The sequence below is a fragment of the Falco naumanni genome, chromosome 14 (genome assembly GCF_017639655.2).
Source record: "Falco naumanni isolate bFalNau1 chromosome 14, bFalNau1.pat, whole genome shotgun sequence".
NCBI classification, from domain to species: Eukaryota; Metazoa; Chordata; class Aves; order Falconiformes; family Falconidae; genus Falco; species Falco naumanni.
Genome location: NC_054067.1, coordinates 22,266,184 through 22,284,058, shown reverse-complemented (window position 1 = coordinate 22,284,058; position 17,875 = coordinate 22,266,184). Strand labels below are relative to the sequence as shown.

The following is a 17,875-nucleotide window of genomic DNA, read 5'->3' as shown; positions in this document are numbered from 1 at the left end:
TGGGGAGGGAAGGGAGAGCAGGAGGAATTTCCCCATCTCCCTTGGTTGTAACACTGGCAAACGCCGAGCCCGGCTCACCAGCTCGGGGGCTCAAGTGGCACCGCTCGATCCCCAGGCTGCCACAGCCCTTGGGAAGGGACAGCGCTGAAAAATCACTTTTCTTTCCCTGAGTAAGATTAAAATCCACAAAACCACACACAGCCCTGTAGTCAAATTTGAATACATTTGTATTATTTATTGGCTGTATTAAATATATTATCTATTTGATAGTTACAATTTAGTAATACAATGCATGGCAACTTTAACATAAGTTTGAGATACCTCAAAATTACAATACAAGAAAACTGAAGATACCTAAATACATTAATGCCACTAGGGTACATCGTTCTGGAATGGATAACAGCTGATGTCAAAATCTGTATTGCAGTAGGCTTTCCCCAGATATTTTCTGGAAACATGAATATCGTGGCAATTACAAAATAACTTTTTTTTCAGTTTTTAGGAGTCATGACTTGTTAGTATTTGCTCTGCAATCCTAATTTATCAATTATCAGAAATATTATTGCCAAATAAACCTCTATAAACTTTGTTCTAAGAGTTAAAGAAATAACCCTTTGGCAACAGAGATTTGCTGAAAGGCAGTCTTATCTGCTAAAAGTAGGCTATGAAGAGAAATAAAGACAGATTGTAAACTCTTCTGCAAACTAAAGACTAATATCTGTATAAAACTCTTTCCAACACTGGAGGGAGAGATTTCTATGATATAATAAATGATTAACTTAAAGTTCTGCTACAAGTAGAACAATACATTCAAACATACATTTTCCAGGACTTTTAATCAAAATAAATAGAGTACAAAATGAAGAGTACATTTTGAAAAGATTAATTTCAGATTGCACCATAAATCTACTTTTAAGAGTATTAAGCGATACTATGTCATAATTTAGGTTTTCCATATCTGAAATACAACACAATGCCTCAAACTATAACGCAACATTATTCATCAACTGCCATAGGAGAAAGACCCTTAAAGTGATTAATTACTGGAAATACTTAGCCTGTAGCACTATCACATCCAACATTCCACGTACAAGTGCATTGCTCTGAAGTATATAAAGTGTAGCCGCAGCCTTTGCAAGATACGCTAAATCTACCTTTCTATGGCATATTCCAAATGCTGTTGGGAAGACCCACCCCGGAACACATTCGAAATCTGTGAGTTCCAGCCTTCAATGTATTTGCTATAAGGACAGCCGTCAGACTCGTCTTCAGGTATTCGCGAGCAGATTTAACAAGAACAGTCATATGTAGTGCACAGTGTCCACAAAAACATACCCCCCAGACAAACAGGACGCGTTTCAGAAAAGTTCATAGCAGGCTGAACATTCCCATCTAGAAAACAATGGAATGTGAAGCTGCTACCACTGGGATAGCAAGTAATTTAAAACATTGTACAAATGTTATCTAAAAAGAGTTCTTTCACGTACAATTTGATAATTCGGATTAAGTTAGAAGGGCATCCAAAAGCAGTTTGAACTTTTTATTTTTAGGTTAATAATAGTACAAAAACATTTGCTCAGTTTGAGCCAAATAGTGTAACATTTATCATAAATGCACTCTTTCTCCTTAAAGACAATACCTGTGCTTTTCTGAAAACACTGCAAAGATTTAATCAGAAGCACAGGAAATTACTTTTCTCTCAGGCACTGAGAGTGAAATGTGGATTGGGCCAACAGCTGCTCACCAACAGCAGAAAGCATTTCATTCAGAAATGTACGATACAAAAGGGGCCTTTTCTGCGATGTGACATAGGAACGCCTTTGCTGTACGTACATCACGTCCTGCTAACGTTTTGTCTAGCATTTTGATTAAAACTTTAAAAATGCTGGCACCCTCTACTTTAACACTTGAAATGATTATTACTGAATCCGAAATATTAAAATAACTGTAAAGTAGTAATATCGCTAAGTCATTATTCTGCTTTCCTTCTACAGTATATTAAATGTGGTATGCTCTAGTAATTGCAATGCAGGTTTGCAATGCAGTACTGCTCTAAGCTTAAGCATCTGTGCTGCTGTATTCCACGTATACCAAACTGCAACGATACCTGATTAAACATCGCGGATCGATGACCACTGCTCTAGCTGTACTTGAAAAGCACTTGTTCTGTCAATGCCTTCTCTCTCGAACTGGCCAAAGGGCCCCGCTTTGAATTTGGAGAGAGGAAGAGTGTGCATGATAAGGCAGTTTTTTTGCTGTTTTATTAACAGCTAACCCTGATTACAGAGGACCCAGGATTACCCTTTCTACAAGAAATCTGTGTTCAGTATTTGGAAAGGATCTGCCAACCCAGCCTCACTGTTAGCCAGCAGCAAAAGTAGAAATGCATGTAACCATACATTTCCAGCTAGGATTTTAATTAAACTAACCATAAATACCCGAAATAGCTTCTGTACAAAAAGCTGAGTACTGAACAGGCTCTCGTCTACTTGATTACAAAGTACTGAATAACAACAGCAAATAAAATAGCAACCACCGCAAATCCGCAGAGAAGAACGATGGCGATGAAGCGCTCTTCACGTAACGTCTTCTTAGTCTCTGCCAACTCCGTCGTCAAATCGGCACACTGGGGGACCAGCTCTTGTTTCTGAGATGAGAACACTGTACTGGGACTGTAAGGTCCATACAGTTCTTGTGATCCAGTAGAGTCTTGGGACTGACGGCCAGCGCAGACTCTGATCCGATATTCACAGTTTGTCTGCAAGCTCGTCAGACGGAAGGACGTCTCTGGTCCCTTGTACACCTGGTCAGACGAAGAGAGAGAACCACTTTACAGGGGGTGCATCTCACGAACAGTACGCAATGCTTTCTGTTCCACTTCACGAGCACGTGCAGTGCTGGACACAGCCTGAAGTTGTTCTCTTCAAGCCAGCTCAATAAAATCTCAGCTTTTATTTCTGAAGAATTTACAATTCATTTTCTTGTGAATAATCCAAAGCTTCCTGCTATGCCTCACACCGTCAGACCTGGACTGTGAAGCTCAGAAGAAAAAACCCAATTGTTCAGCTCAACTCCTGTTCCATATAGCTCCCACAAAAACGTGGGGCAGGTGCTGTCTGTGACTAACAAAGGCAGTGATGCCACAAAACGTAGGATTTAACAAACAAAAGAGCCAAAGGAAATGCTGGAAGAACAGGGTAAAACAGTGTTAACCCACTCCTAGATAACCAGCTTTCCGGATGACTCTCAAGCCTGCCTTCGCAGTCACTTGCTTTTATGGAACAAGCAAGAGGTCAGCAGGGAAATGAAACTTTATGATCTTTAATCTGGCGCAGCCTTTGATGCCGTGAAGAGGCCGAAGGGCAGGACCCTATGCTGGAAGCTGTCTGCACCCACTGTAAACTTAAGTCTCACTGAGAGGATCCATTTGTGAAGTAAACGAAGCACCCTGGAAGTCAAGATTGTTGAGTCCCTTGCCACAATAAAAAGCGTCCCCAAACAGAATTTCAGCTTTCAAATACAGACATCTTTTTTGGAAGTATGGAAAAAGCTCCTCAGGTTCATGACGTTAAATAAAAAGGTACCTGATCAAACTCTCTCCCAGCAGCAAGCTGAAGGATGTAAACAATTGAATCTCCTTTCATTGGCTGTAAAGGTTCCCATGTGATTTCATAAGTGTTTTCTTCCAGCTGATTTGCTTTGGGTGCTAGGGGAAAAAAAAAAAAAGAAAAAAAGTGTGATTTGTGGGTATTTTAGAAGAGAACAATGGTCTCTACAAATGTTCTTGTTTTTCCCATCAGAAGAAAAGGTCCAAAATCACCAGTGACTCATTTCACAGTTAATGTAGCAAAGGGGCACTGGTTTCAGTGACATCAAGGAAGTTTTCTCACTCTGGCTTAAAGTATGCTTTGCTTTTCTACATTGTCCATTGAAAATGTTTCAGTTTAATGCAAGTGACTGGGCAGTGTAAATCTAAAAGCTGAAGGTTTTTCCAATGTATTTGTTAACAATGCAAAGGTAACTGTTGTCCTTTGAGGCACCAGTCATACAAATAATTTTAAACAATTACCTGCAGGTAATTAGCAATCTGATCTTCAGAACGACTTTCTCTAATGGCAGTCCTTAATGTTCATAATAGAAAAGCACAGAGCAGAGGAAATACTTGTGTTTTCATTTGCCTAAATGCTGTTGTAACTTATATAAAGTGATAAATAACCCTGAAAAATTACTTTCTAGTTAAAAAAGGGTAGAAGAAATCCTCACTGTCTGGGGTGGGAAAAGCTACAGTTCAGGAGATGGCCACATGCCGGCCCTTGTACCAACATAAAGCCCACCACAGCTAGTTTCTGTTCTCTGCCCCACAAAGGCCCTGGAAAGACGCTGGGCTGGGAGAAGGGTCAGGCTGTAGCATTCCATCTAGTACGTAAATGGATCGCAGAAGGGTCCTTGTGCAGTGTGAGGCTCACCTTTAAGAGATGCGGGTGGAGACTTAGTTGTAGTGAAAGCGTAAACTTCAGAAAACCTTCCCTCTCCAGCATCATTATATGCCTGGATTTTAAAATAGTACGTAGTGGATTCACTGAGTCGCTGTACCTTGTATGTGTGACAAGGACCGTTATAAACAGTTACAAACCTGGAAGAAACACAAATCAGAATTATTCAGGAATCACACCTTTGCACATCAGAACCGTAAGTGGAACACTTTCATATCTAAGTACAAAGAAGTGACAATGCATTCTGGGTGCCCCAGCTTTCTCCATGCACGCACGATGAATGTTAGGCAGTTTGACCTCTGTTATTGTTATAATTGGTTCATGATGTGCATTAAATCAGCAACACACACCATTCATACTGGTGGGGAAGTCTTAATTTATATTCATGAAGCATTCATTCAACCTGCCTACAAGCCATACACAGGCTACAACGAAACTACATGACCAAACTCTTGATTTGAATTCAGAGAACAACCCTTGCACACATTGGGTACCTAAGTTGTCATTTCTAGTTAAAGAACAGCTGTCAACCCTGCGATTCTTTACATGCAAACTGACTTCACTGTAGAAAAAATAAAAAAACCCTGGCAACATAAGAAGATGGTAAGATATTACTATTTAAACAGTAAATGGTATTTACTGCTTACAAGTAAATATTTGTGCAACAGCTATTAACAGCATTGCCAGTTGAAAGATAGGATGCAAAAGTGCAAACAGAAGTGAGAAAAATGTCTTAAAAACTTGGTAAGTTGTAAAGTGACAATATATCCTTAATGTTCCGAATATCTTACCTGCCAAACCTGTCCTCCATCTGCAAGTTGAATTGTGTAGGGTTGGTAATTAAAGCTCTGCTCGGACCTTCACCCCATTTAAGTTTAAGGCTCTGGTAGCTGAAGACCACACATTCAAGATGAGGAGGGTCAGGAGGTAGTGGTTTTGTTTTGGCTTTAATGGAATGACTGAAAGGACCAACTCCAAAGCTGTTTATGGCCTGTATTCTAATTCTAGAAAGGTGAAAAGAGCAGCTATATGGTTAATTTACTGAGGTCCTGAAAAACTGCTAGGTAATAAAACAACAGTTAAAATTTGTAAAGAATTTAACAATTTAACTCCAAACAATTAAGTAATTAAAATGCAGTTAGAAGTTAACTATACAAATAATCTCCTTCCAAACAAGCCAACACAGTTACATTGTTTGCAACATAATGAAGCTTCAGTGTTTCTCAGTATTGTTGGGTTTAGTGCACAAGCGCCCAGGTCCTCCATGCTGAGTCGTTTGCCTCCCACTGACAAAGTCCATGGTCTGAACTAAGCTTTAACCAAGACTAAGCACGTGACACTGGAACAGCTGCTCTACTCTTGTCCCTATAATCATCCTCTTTTGGTGAGATAAACTCATAATTACATGCATTGCTTCAGAATAAAAAAAATTCTAATCCCAGAAAACTTAGAATAAAGCCTTAACTTCGAGACAGAACATCCGCCTTAACACAACAATCTTAACTCTTGCTGCTAAAACATCGTGGTTTCATTCTGGATGTGACAATTCTGTCTTGTTTTTTGGAGTTGCAGAGTGAATTAGGCAAATAGTCTGTAAGCCGAACGAAAAATTATTCTAAAAATTTAAAACCCTACCCTCAAAGCTACTGATTAAAAAAATCCTGCAAATGTGGTTTCAGAATAAAATGATTAATTATTACCTGTACAGAGTGTCAGGCAGCAGATTCTCAAGAACATGGCTTGTATTTCTGCCAACAGTTACCAGCTGCTTTTCCCCATATTCTATATTATATCCAGTGATCTCTGACCCATGACAACACGGTTCTTCCCATTGAATTGCAAGGCACGTTGATAAAGGAAGAAAAATTTCCATTTGATCTTCTTCAAGTAAATGCAGTACTGACACTGCTGCAGGCACCGACGCGGGGGTTGTCACGACAGCAGCCTCACCGAACAACCCAACTCCAGCGACATTCACAGCCTGGAAGAGAGACGTTTACCCAATCTATGTTTTTTCTAACCAGGCACGTCTATCATGCTTCCTTTTGCATGTAACAAAATGCAGTTTGGAAGAGAATGGAAAATCTCCTGAATAAAATGTAAACACGGCAAAATTTCTGGTATTTCATGCAACACTGGATCTAAACCTCTTTTCTAGATACATGGAGTTAGGAAGGACTTGGGGAGAAGGGAAAGTATATTTACCAGTTACCTTCTATATTTCATCAGCAGGTGACGGTACATCATTTTATTCATTTCTAGCTGAAGTTTTTCTTCAAGCTGTATGTACTTGTTCACAGGCTTAGTAACATGTAACAAATGCTTTTCTTACCTGTACTCTGCAATAGTAAGTGGTTGCAGGTGTGAGACCTTTTACTTCATAACTCTGGCAAGGGCCAGTGTAAATGATATGCATTGACCCTTCCGCCTGTCCCCAGTCCAGCCTGTATTCACTGATTTCTGCACCATTGCACGCAGGGCTCTGTGGGTTTAAGTCACAAATTTTCTTTCAGCTGTTGCACATACACACATGCACCATACAGGTGTGATCCCCTGTCACAATGAATAGAGACACTGGAAAGGAAGCACTGGGCTTGAAACCCGAGGGCTTTTCCACCACAGCCAAGGGCATGATTTTAACTTCAGCTTATTAAAAGGTTTCCATCTAGACACACGGCTGTAACAACACAATTCAGACCAGAATTCTGAATCAGAGCATCGCAGCCTGGTTTGGGCTGGGAGGGAGCTGACAGCCCCCCGAGCCCCAACCCCCTGCCAGGGGCAGGGACACCTCCCACCAGCCCAGGTTGCCCCCAGCCCCGTCCAGCCTGGCCCTGAGCACCCCCAGGGATGGGGCACCCACAGCTGCTCTGGGCAGCCTCAGCCAGCGCCGCCCTCACAGGGAAGGATTTCTTCCTAATATCTACTTAAATTTACCCTTGGTCAGTTTAAAGCCATTCCCCCTTGTCCTGTTGCTACAGGCCCTACTAAAAAGTCTGTCCCCATCTTTCTTCGAAGCCCCCTTGCAAGTACTGAAAGGCCACTATAAGGTCTCCGCAAAGCCTTCTCTTCTCCAGGCTGAACGACTCACCATCTCTTACCACCTGGATAAACTAAATATATTATATATTAGTTACCATAAGGAGGATTAAATGTCACCCAGTTCATTCAGTTAATACGGAAATTCACAGCTGACATTTACAAGACCAATGTACACCTCTGTAAAGAAATGGGCTTAGAATATTCCAGCTCTACATTTGTTATTTCTTCCGTTTCTGTGTATCAGATGTGTCACCACCACTAAAAGCCACATATTAATTTGCGCATTACTGAAAATCATTAACACCTACCTCCCATGAAACTACAGCACAAGTTGCACTTTTGCAAGTTACCAGGGGTTTGCAACATTGATCAGGGGGTCCTGGAGCAGTAGAGATCTCTGCTTTGTCAGAGTGAGGGCCAAACTGCAAGAAAATACAATTGCATCAATACAGCAACTGCAGTAGAGCAAACACTGATGTGCAAGGATATGAGCTGAAGAAAACAAATTATTTTCAACTTTATAAATAAATAAATAGAGGAGTTCAGTGCTTATTTCCACAGCACCGTTTAAGATTCCTTTCAGGTAGTCTACTCTAAAAGCTGGCCCTGTGCCTACAGGGTATCTGTAATCCTCCCACTGCTATGGTTTTGCAGTCCTCCTTCCCCTGTAGCCAGGCTCCGGCTTCCAGAAGCAGCTGGGTACTGTTTCAAAAAGCTTTTTACGTGACCAACATTCATCCCAACCTTTTTCAAACCTGGCATTATTTGAACACACCCCTCCCTACACAATAGAGTTCCCACACCGCTGATCCGCAGAGGCTACACTAATTGTAGAACACGAGGCAATTTCTTAAGACACAAACATTAAGTGGTTATTCACAGCCAGAAATTCAGGGTTTACACTGCAGTCAAAGACATGACTAAAAGTAGGAAGAGAACGTCTAGCACTAACTTTGGACTAGTTACTTTCAGCACTGGCAGTAACCCAGTAAACGACAACAGAAACACAACACCGTGAACATCCCCTTAGGGCTGAAGGAAGGACTGAATGTCCCTGACTAATTTATTGATTCTTCTTTAAATTGTGGTTTTTTACGCTGCAAGAAATTGTGCTCCTTCAACAGAACTACAATAGACGCTACAAAATACTATCAGGCTTTTAAGACAGTAGTATCATTACTATCTCTTGTGTAAAAAAAACCCAGATCCCATTAGCACAGTCGGTTGGTTACCCCAACTTTATTTGCTGCTCGTATCCAGAAGCAATACGTTCTCCCTGGAAGCAGATTGTTGACTACGTATTCAGATGCTGGACCCTGATACACTTGTCTGCGTTCATCCTGTTCAGAGTTTGCCATCTCTATAATATATTCCGTAATGTCAGAACCTCCATCTACAGATGGTGGGCCTATAAAACAAAAAGAGATTTTGTCCCCTATTAATTTCAGAAAGCACTTTTTCTTCCAAGTAGTTTCTAATCAGCATTCTCAAGCTAAAAGTTGAGCCAGATGAATTCTAAAAGTTAAGAGTGCAGGCTTTATCATATATCTGAGCAGAAACACTTCTGAAGCTTGCTTTTTTCCCTCCAGTTACTGATAGACTACTTTAAGATGGCCTTCATAATTTCTTTTCAGATATTTTCCACACGTTTCCTTCAAAACACATGGTATCTTCATTACTTTTTTCAGTATCTCCTTTACTGAGATCAAAGTAAGAAAAAGAGGGTTGATTTTTAAATTGCCAAACACGTGTCAAGTAATGAGGCAGCTGGCAAGCTTTCTCACTGAAAGACATTTATGTCTGCTTAAGTCTCACCATATCATTGCACATGCATGCATCGGCAAATCACAGGCAGTTAACAAGCTTTGGTCATCTTAAAAAAAAACCTAAAATAACCCAACAAAACCCAAACAACTAAGGACACGGACTACATCTATCTATCCATCTATATATATTTATTTTTTTTCCCCTGAAGACTTCTACAGATTTTTCATTTGTGTTATGACATTTAAAATCAGGAAAGTATTTTGCTCAGAAACACTGGAGCTTACCCCACTGTAAAGTGATTTCCTTGGGCTTCGCTTTGCCTGCCAGGCATGGAACATGACACGGTCCAGGAGGAACAGCTGATGTTGTAACAGTCATAACATCAGAAGCCTAGCAGTAATACACATTATTTTAGAGTGGAGACACAAAACAAAATGTCACTAAAACATAAATGGAAACAGTTTTCAGAAGCAATTTTCATTTTTCTCACCTGGCTTTCACCACCTTTACTGACACAATAAACTCTCATCCTGTATGACGTCCCAGGCTTGAGGTGATCACACACGTGTTCCCTCTGGGGACCACTGTATATGCTGTCCCATTTACTTCCTGAGGAAAGAAAGAAAATACTTTCTACTACAAACTTTTGCAAAAATAAACCTTGAAAATTCTCTCACACCATTATTAATTAAGTCAAGCCACAGAATCAAATTTGAATGATCAACTATGCAGAGAACACGTGCAACACAACATACACATGAAAACAGAACAGGAATTGTGAAAGCAATGAGTAGCGAGTGCATCAGTACACTGAATTAACACACAAGCTGAATTAGTACTGAAAGATGATTGCTTACCAACTGATGTTTCTGAGATTTCCAAGAAGTATTTAGAAATGTCTGATCCTCCATTATCTTTGGGTGGTTCTGAAAGAAATCAACATCTTAAGCTCAATTACAGAAGATATAAAACCAATGCGTTGTTTTGTTACCAGCTTTTCCAGAAAACTTATTCATTCCTTGTAGAATATTCAAGCAGAAAACTCAATTCAAACAGAAACAGAAAACTTCTGTATCCACAGTACATTTTCCAATTAATCGTGATTATGCTAGAAAGAAAAGTAACTAAGCAAATACTGCCAATGTCAGGGATCACCTTTTTTTTTTTAAGAATGAATGAAAATTATTTAAGCATCACATCTAGAGGCTACCATAACTGTGGCTACCACAACAGCCTTGCCTGCTTCTCTAAAATGAAAAAAGTAAAACACTACTTTTGTACAACAACCCCAAAAGAAACCAAGCTGCCATTTTTTGGTAATGCTTTCTCCTGCAGTAACAACATCTGCAGAGACAAATAATTAGCCTGAATTCGCCTCTTTTTTTTTAATGTGCATTGGTGAGTGACTGCACAGACATAGACAGCACTCAAATACAGCACTAACAAAAGGTAACAAAAGGTAACCTACCCCACGTAACTTTCACACTGTGCGAATGGATCTTGCCCTTCACGGTCGGTTTACTTGGTGGTCCAGGTTTGTCAGGATTGGTGCTATGTTCTACCACCTCACTAGGACTACTTTTTCCTTCGCTGTTGTAGGCAAAGAGCTGTTTCAGGAATGAAGAGAATACATAATAAATGCTTTATTTAATGACGGGTAATATTCTGCTGATCTACAAAATTCTTCTATGAAAAAACCTCCAACCAAAATCCCAAGAAAAGGCAACAATTTAAAAGAACAAAACTAGCTAGTGCAAAAAAACCCATCGATCTGTATTATGCTTTCACCAAAACCTACTACAACAAAAGTATTACAGGTAATTTTCCGCTGCCTCCACAGAAAGTGTCTTAGCTGCACGAAAACACTGAAACTCCAGAAAAGCATACAGTCATAATTAAATTTGACACAAAATATAGTACAAACCCTAAACTTGTAGGATGTACTCCTCCTAAGATTTCTTAAAGTGCATGAGAGCTCATCTCCGTTGTACTGTGGCTGGAAACCATAACCCTGTAAATGAGGGAAAATAAGAACACACACAGTCACTAATTTTCCACAATAAACCAAAACCCAGCTCAGGTTGATCAAATATTATTTTTAGCTTGAACTTCACCTTTGTTTCATTGAGTACATGTAATACTTGCCAACTGTTGCTGTATTTTGCAGCACTTTTATTTAAAAGTAAAATACGAAGTTAATTTTATTTGAGCACCACTGTGTATCATGCTTTTACACACGTAACAAACCCCAGCACTTACAGAGCCTTCTTCTTCCATGTCTAAACTGTAAGTGAGAGAGTCATCTGAGGACACCCCACTGGGTGGGCTCCACTTTACTGACAGCCAGGTCACCCCTGCTTCAACAAGCATGGGGGGTGGTGGGGCTGGTGGGACAATTCCAGCTGTATAGTATGTCACTGTCTCGCTGAACCCACTGGAAAAATAATTTTAAGAATTGTTAAAAGCAGCAGATGTGGCTGATCAGAAAATAAATGGTATGATAAATTGTGTTCATTACCTCATTCCAATATCATTTTTAGCAGCTAATCTGAGCGAGTATTTTGTAGAAGGAGAGAGTTTTGTAAGTTTATGCTGCTTCAGATGCCCGTAGTAGCATTCTTTGAAGGGTCCATTCTTCCCCTTTAAAGAAGTGAGAGAAACCTGAGGGTTTTTTTTGCATGGGGACTGCATGCTCCCTGCTAAGGTCAACTTCTTCACTCTAAATCTTCCTAAACTTCATTTCACTAATTTAACAAAAATGAAAAAAACTAACCCAACAAAACCCACCCAAACCCAAACCCAACATATGAGTAAGCCTAAAGAATGTAACAAGCTAACACCACCACTGTCACACTGAGCATGCTGACAGTTATCCTGAGATTTCCTGATAACAAAACCACATTCCGAGATACCCGTTTATTTTTCGGCACTGTAGATTTCACAAAATGGTAACAAATTACTACAGTTGAAAGCAACACAAATTTTTGAAGTTTTTTATCGCTTTGGAATATGTTTCAGTAAGAATTTCAAAAGCCAAGTGGTATTTGTGACAGCTACTGAAGACACAAGCCAAATGCTCATTCATTTAATGCCTAGGCTTTGCTTAATGAAGCTCTGAAAGACAAGAACCAAATGAAGGAGCTTTACGTTGTCCTCTCAGAGGATCTGAAAGGATTGTCTGCTTTTTTTTTTTTTTTTTTGGATTCAAGCTTTTAAATTGGCTTGTCCCTTTAAAACTGTCTGGACAGTTACACTGGAAATAGCTGACGTACCTAAGCAAAAGGTATTTTTAAGTATAATTGGTCTACAGATGTCATTATGATTTTTTTTGTACTAGAAAAGGTCTTACCTCATCCCATTCTAAAAGAAAATTAGTTATTTTGGAACCATTGTCATTTGAGGACTGAAAAATAAAGAAACAATGAAAAAAGTTAAAATCAAATGGTTGATGATTTTGCACATTAAAAAAACATGTCAGCAATTTAGTTTAATATACTCCAACTGCCTTTAAAAACAAGATATTTAGTGTTGAGCTGAAAGGAATCTGCAGGAGGCACAGAGAATAGCTCTCTTCCACAAACGTGCTTGTGATCTGAAACTCTGCTGTGGGCACAGACACAATTATTCGGTAAAGTGAGTCAGAAAGGGTAAAAACTAGTAGGTATTTTAACTAGTTTCATTCCTCATTCCTGATGGCTCTCCAGGCAGCTATACTACTTCTATTAATTCTGATAGTTTAGAATGTGAACTTATGAATAGTTTTACTTCACGATTAATCCAAATTATATTCTTAGAGCTTTTTTCCTTGTGTCCTAGCACTGTGTGTTTGCCAACTGTCAACAGACGAGCAACGTTTGCCTTGTTAAGACATACAAATTGGGAAACTCCTTCATTTTTTCAAGTACAGGTTACACAAATATTTTAAGTGATTTAGATATAAATTGCTTTCCAGGTGTAAGTGTAGTAATAAGAAAAACACTAAAAGACAAGAAAACACAGTTACCAAGAAGTCTTCACAGATAACGTATATATTGAAAAGTCAGATTAAAAAAAATAAAGTTACAAACTAACCAAAGGAATTTACTTTGAACGGGTCAGAATAACCATAAGAACTCTGAATTATAATGGTAAGTCATATGTATTTATCATCCAAGAACCCCAAGCAAAAATACACATGCTTCAGCCTCTCCTACGCTGCCAGTTCAGAAGAGAACTTTCCTATGGAATATCCTGCTCCTACTTGGAGACACCTGCTCCTAACTGTCACACTAAAGCCATACGCATGAAGCTAAGGAGACAATGAAAGGAAGAGGAAGAAACAATCGTGATTTCAGTTATCAGTCTCAACTGCGCAACTTAAAAGCCAACACCTAAAGTACACACTAGATTACTGACACAGCTAATTTAAACATACCACACATGAACACACCAGACTGCTTACCTTCCACTGCAAACTCAGGCTGTTTTTCGTTCTGTTAATGAGTTTCGGTGCAGCTGGACAGTCTGGCTCACAACTTTCTGTAGTGAAACTCACTAATTCTGAAATGGATTCTTTTATGGAACTGCTGGTTGCTGAAACTCTGAACAAAGGACAATTAATTATGATGCTATTGCATTAGCACCTAAAAATTTAAGGAAAGGGCTGTCAACTTTAGAAATGCACTTAATCACAAGCAGTGGTTACAGCAACAAGACCAGCTTGCTCCTGACATAGGAGACAAGTGCCCAATCCCTCTTCTTTCAGATCATTGATTTTAAGAGACAACAATTTCATGTCTCTTTATTCAGGAAGAAACAACAGAAAGTGGGTTTACAATGTTGCTCCAAGTTCTAGTAACTGATGCCCACATCATAACACTGCTATCTGTTCTATGCTCAGGGAGACAAGGGCATGCTGACAAGAGCGGAGTGACGGAGATCACATAGGTACACTTACTGATCTTGAAGACTCCATTTGGCACCCTTCATTTACTTTACAATTGCTATCTAGCACAGTGGAGATATTTTAGTGATGAAATACACAAGGGAGGCATGATGAAAATTACAGTAAGTATTACCAAATGGTAACAGAACACCTGACTTGAATCTTTTGCTAAAAAGACCTTGAGATCCAAATACGGACAACACTTGCACAAAAGTACGGATACTGAAATGGGCTAAATCAGCTGTTCAGGCAATAAACCCACATTTGTCAGTGCAATTGTTAAACAGGATAGAAACTCAAGAACAGCACTGCTCATTTATGTTTGTTTTTGAAGAGCAATGACTTGACTAATTTGTCAGAAATACTGTCCATCTTATCAGGCCAACTGTAGGTAAAAGAAAGCTTGCCTGCATGGAAAGCAACAGCATGAACCAAACACACACTAAGTGCAAATGGAGCTGTGCTGGGTAACTCGCTCAGAACTCCTGCAGTTTAAGAATCTGAGTTTACTTCAGCAAGTCTTAAAACTTGTCTCCTCCTGTGCCCAAGCATTTGAGGAGCTCTCTTCTGCTACTGGATCACAGTGTTCTCTAAGCTTGTTTAACCAGCTTGTCTTTTTCCTGACCAGTTAAACATCTCCAGTAATGCTTATTTACTCTACGTGGCAATTCTTGAATGTCACGTCTTGTTCCCTTGTAACACAGCGTCTAAGTTCTCCCAATTTCAACCAGTTTCCACTTCCCCCCTTGCACTGCTACTGAAGTTTGCAGTTTAAAGAAGCAACTTTGCAAATCAAGCTGACAAGTCAGACTTGCAAATCCATGTTCAAAGCTAAATTATTATTTACCACTGCCTTCAGCCTACAACAATCTCTTTCACTGAGTCCACTCTTGTTCTAAAAAATACCAACAGAGAATAGCTTCAGTCTGTATCTGAGAAACATGAAGAGACAGAGAAGATGGTAGGGAAGAAAATGAGGTTACATTTTAATGAAATTAGAAGACGAGTGAGAATTCAGATAGCAAAATAGTGTCTATAGCTACGCTATTTTTGTAGAATATTCCTCAAGTTATTTGCGATCACACCTTTTTCATGAAGCCACAATTTTCTAACTCACATATCAACAAAAACATTAAGTATTTAATTCCCAGCAGCATACCTGGCATGATAATCAGTTGCTGGCCTGAGATCAGGGAGTGTAATTGTTAATTCTTCCCCACTGTGAAAAGGGGAAGAAAAAAAAAAAAAAGAAAAAAGTGTTACAGCTCTTCCTTATACTTTAGAAGAATAAAAGCTTATTGAAAAGCAAAACCATGTAGCGCACATTTAATTTTCATGTTTCCCATTGTCCATGTAACTCTTAGTGATATTACTTAATATTTATTTCATGTGAAGTAGGTAGGTCTGCAAGTCAACAAACAGCTCCTGATAGAGAGATTGCTGATCGGTTAATGTTTTTAAACATTGGTATTGTGCTTAAATGAAGAAACTAAACTTACACATAGACAGATTTAAATTTTCCATTTTTACCACTGTTGGATATTGCTACTTCAAATGTAAATGCTGCTGGACTATGACTATGGCTCTCTCCATTCTGTGAACTAACTGGGAGATTCCAGGACAGAACGGCTGATCTTGCTTGTATATCAGAAACCTATTAAAAGCATAAATAATGCAAGTAAGTTTGCTTTCTGTAATAAAAGGTATATTAGTCAATAACACGGTGTCCCTAGTTTGCCTATGAAGTTCCTCAGTGGAGGAATTCTTTACCTTTGCAGTGGAAATACCAAGTCATCATTTGAATTTAAATTATTTCCTCTTTTCACTTCTAGAACACCATCTTAAAGGATTTCCCTTCAAACACTAAACAAACAGACAGACCCACTACATTGCTTCAGTGTATGAAGACAAAAATCTGTATTTCACCTGTGCTGTCTGCATCACTCATCTAGAGCAAATTTTCAGATTTGGAGTCTTGAACGCTGACGCAAGATCTATACTTCGGCAGTCAGGTGGCCTAACTTTCTAACTCTATCACAACTCCCTCACATAACCTTAATATTTAACTACTAAGCTACAGGATAGCAAGAGGCTCTGATTTTAAGTGCTTATGACTAAAACTTTTGGTCTAAGTTTTTTGCTACTTAATGCCCATACTCCAAATTTTCTGTGACAAAGTCAACACTTTGCTTCTGTTAGCATTAATTACAGATGTCAGAAGCAGCAATGAACAAATGCTACCGTCAAGCTGGAGCAGAACACCGCAACCCTTGCTTACTGTATAGATAATGCAAAGAAGTTACATTAAGCGTGCTCAAGATCAAAAATATCAGTGCAGTACTAGCCTTTTAGACACTGAAATTAACATCACCAGACTCCCAACTTACTAAAAGTATTTAAATACTCAAATATTTGCTCCAATTTCTAAACATAACATAAAAAGATGATCTGCTTTTGTAAGTTCTATTCCCAATACTCTTAAATCCTCTGAAGGGAGGATGGTTCCAAGAGAAGATAAGACTCCCATTAGTTTAGCAGGCCCCTGGTTTGCCAGGTACCGAAGCCCTTGCATACACTAGACAACTTCAACAGTGGATATATATTCTCGGCTTACAGACTGGGAAACTGAGTCAGCCAGACTGTTTTCAGAAAGTTGAGAAATAGTGGGTTTCCATAGCATGGTTGCTTTTCCCAGCTATGAACTCTGACAACTAGAATACGTTTTGTCTATTAAGAAAATAAACCACTAAGAAAAAAAAGAAAAAGAGATCAATAAGACATATGTTACTTTATAGAAAGAATATGCACAGAAAATAAGGGTATTTTAAGGATATTACTTACGACTGGCTTGCCAATGCTCAAGTGAATATCACATTTCTTGGATTCTGTGTCAGATTCTGAAATTTCAAATACAAAACAGATTACCAAAAACCCCAAGAGTAAACCAGTCTGTTACAAAAATGCCACCACAAGATGGAGTTCGCCTCATTAAGAGTTTAACAATAGTACTTATTGTGCAAAGTTCATTTCCCCTGTTTGTTTTGGCTGTGTGAGGGGTAGAAACATGAACTATCCAAAACTAACAGTGTTACAAAACCCCTTTTAGTACATCCTGCACAAAGGGTATATTTTCCTAATCTGAGCATAAATGGGTTTTCTTTGACAACACAAAAACATTCCTCCAAAAATGAAAGGTGTTCAAAAAATGATAATAAGTTCTTATCTCTCTATTGTATGTGCTTTCCTTAAATATCTATTGCAAAACACTTGGTCTCGGTCTAATTCGGAAGCCAGATCGAAACTGCACATTAAAAATACATAAAGGTACTGAAAGGGTTACATCTGTAAGCTGAATCCTATCTTTGCAATTGTCCACGTCGAACAATACAGGATGTTATTCTGGCCACATACACATTTCCCCCCCCCCCCCCCTCCAATAAATCTGTATTTTAAGACAAAGCTTTAATCAAGTATATTTTTCATCCTTGAAACAAGCTGGATAAAAGCTTCCACCTCTGCTTACTTCTCAAGATACAAAGTCAGATTTCCCTTTTATTTCTCTAACCAAAGAGTTAACAGTGACACTGACAAGGACGAAACTTCACAGCCCAACAAGACCGCTTAAATGAGGACACATACACCCCCCCAA

The 17,875-nt window shown here is 39.1% G+C and overlaps 1 protein-coding gene across 3 annotated transcripts in view; it reads right to left on the bottom strand.

The window, feature by feature from the left end:
- Positions 1–209: 209 nt before the first annotated feature.
- The window catches only part of LOC121097306 (fibronectin type-III domain-containing protein 3a-like), a 49,069-nt gene continuing 31,403 nt past the window's right edge, over positions 210–17,875 (bottom strand). For all 3 annotated transcript variants that reach the window (XM_040614159.1, XM_040614160.1, XM_040614161.1), the window contains 20 exons: positions 17,068–17,123; positions 15,726–15,880; positions 15,386–15,445; positions 13,744–13,882; positions 12,652–12,705; positions 11,821–11,942; positions 11,562–11,736; positions 11,227–11,313; positions 10,771–10,909; positions 10,160–10,228; positions 9,793–9,911; positions 9,587–9,692; positions 8,768–8,943; positions 7,844–7,957; positions 6,826–6,975; positions 6,194–6,474; positions 5,285–5,497; positions 4,467–4,633; positions 3,585–3,706; positions 210–2,803 (listed from right to left, as the gene is read on the bottom strand). In XM_040614159.1, coding sequence (XP_040470093.1) covers positions 2,486–2,803; positions 3,585–3,706; positions 4,467–4,633; positions 5,285–5,497; positions 6,194–6,474; positions 6,826–6,975; positions 7,844–7,957; positions 8,768–8,943; positions 9,587–9,692; positions 9,793–9,911; positions 10,160–10,228; positions 10,771–10,909; positions 11,227–11,313; positions 11,562–11,736; positions 11,821–11,942; positions 12,652–12,705; positions 13,744–13,882; positions 15,386–15,445; positions 15,726–15,880; positions 17,068–17,123 — 2,822 coding nt within the window. In that variant the 3' untranslated portion in view covers positions 210–2,485. The remainder of the gene's footprint in view (positions 2,804–3,584; positions 3,707–4,466; positions 4,634–5,284; positions 5,498–6,193; positions 6,475–6,825; positions 6,976–7,843; positions 7,958–8,767; positions 8,944–9,586; positions 9,693–9,792; positions 9,912–10,159; positions 10,229–10,770; positions 10,910–11,226; positions 11,314–11,561; positions 11,737–11,820; positions 11,943–12,651; positions 12,706–13,743; positions 13,883–15,385; positions 15,446–15,725; positions 15,881–17,067; positions 17,124–17,875) is intronic.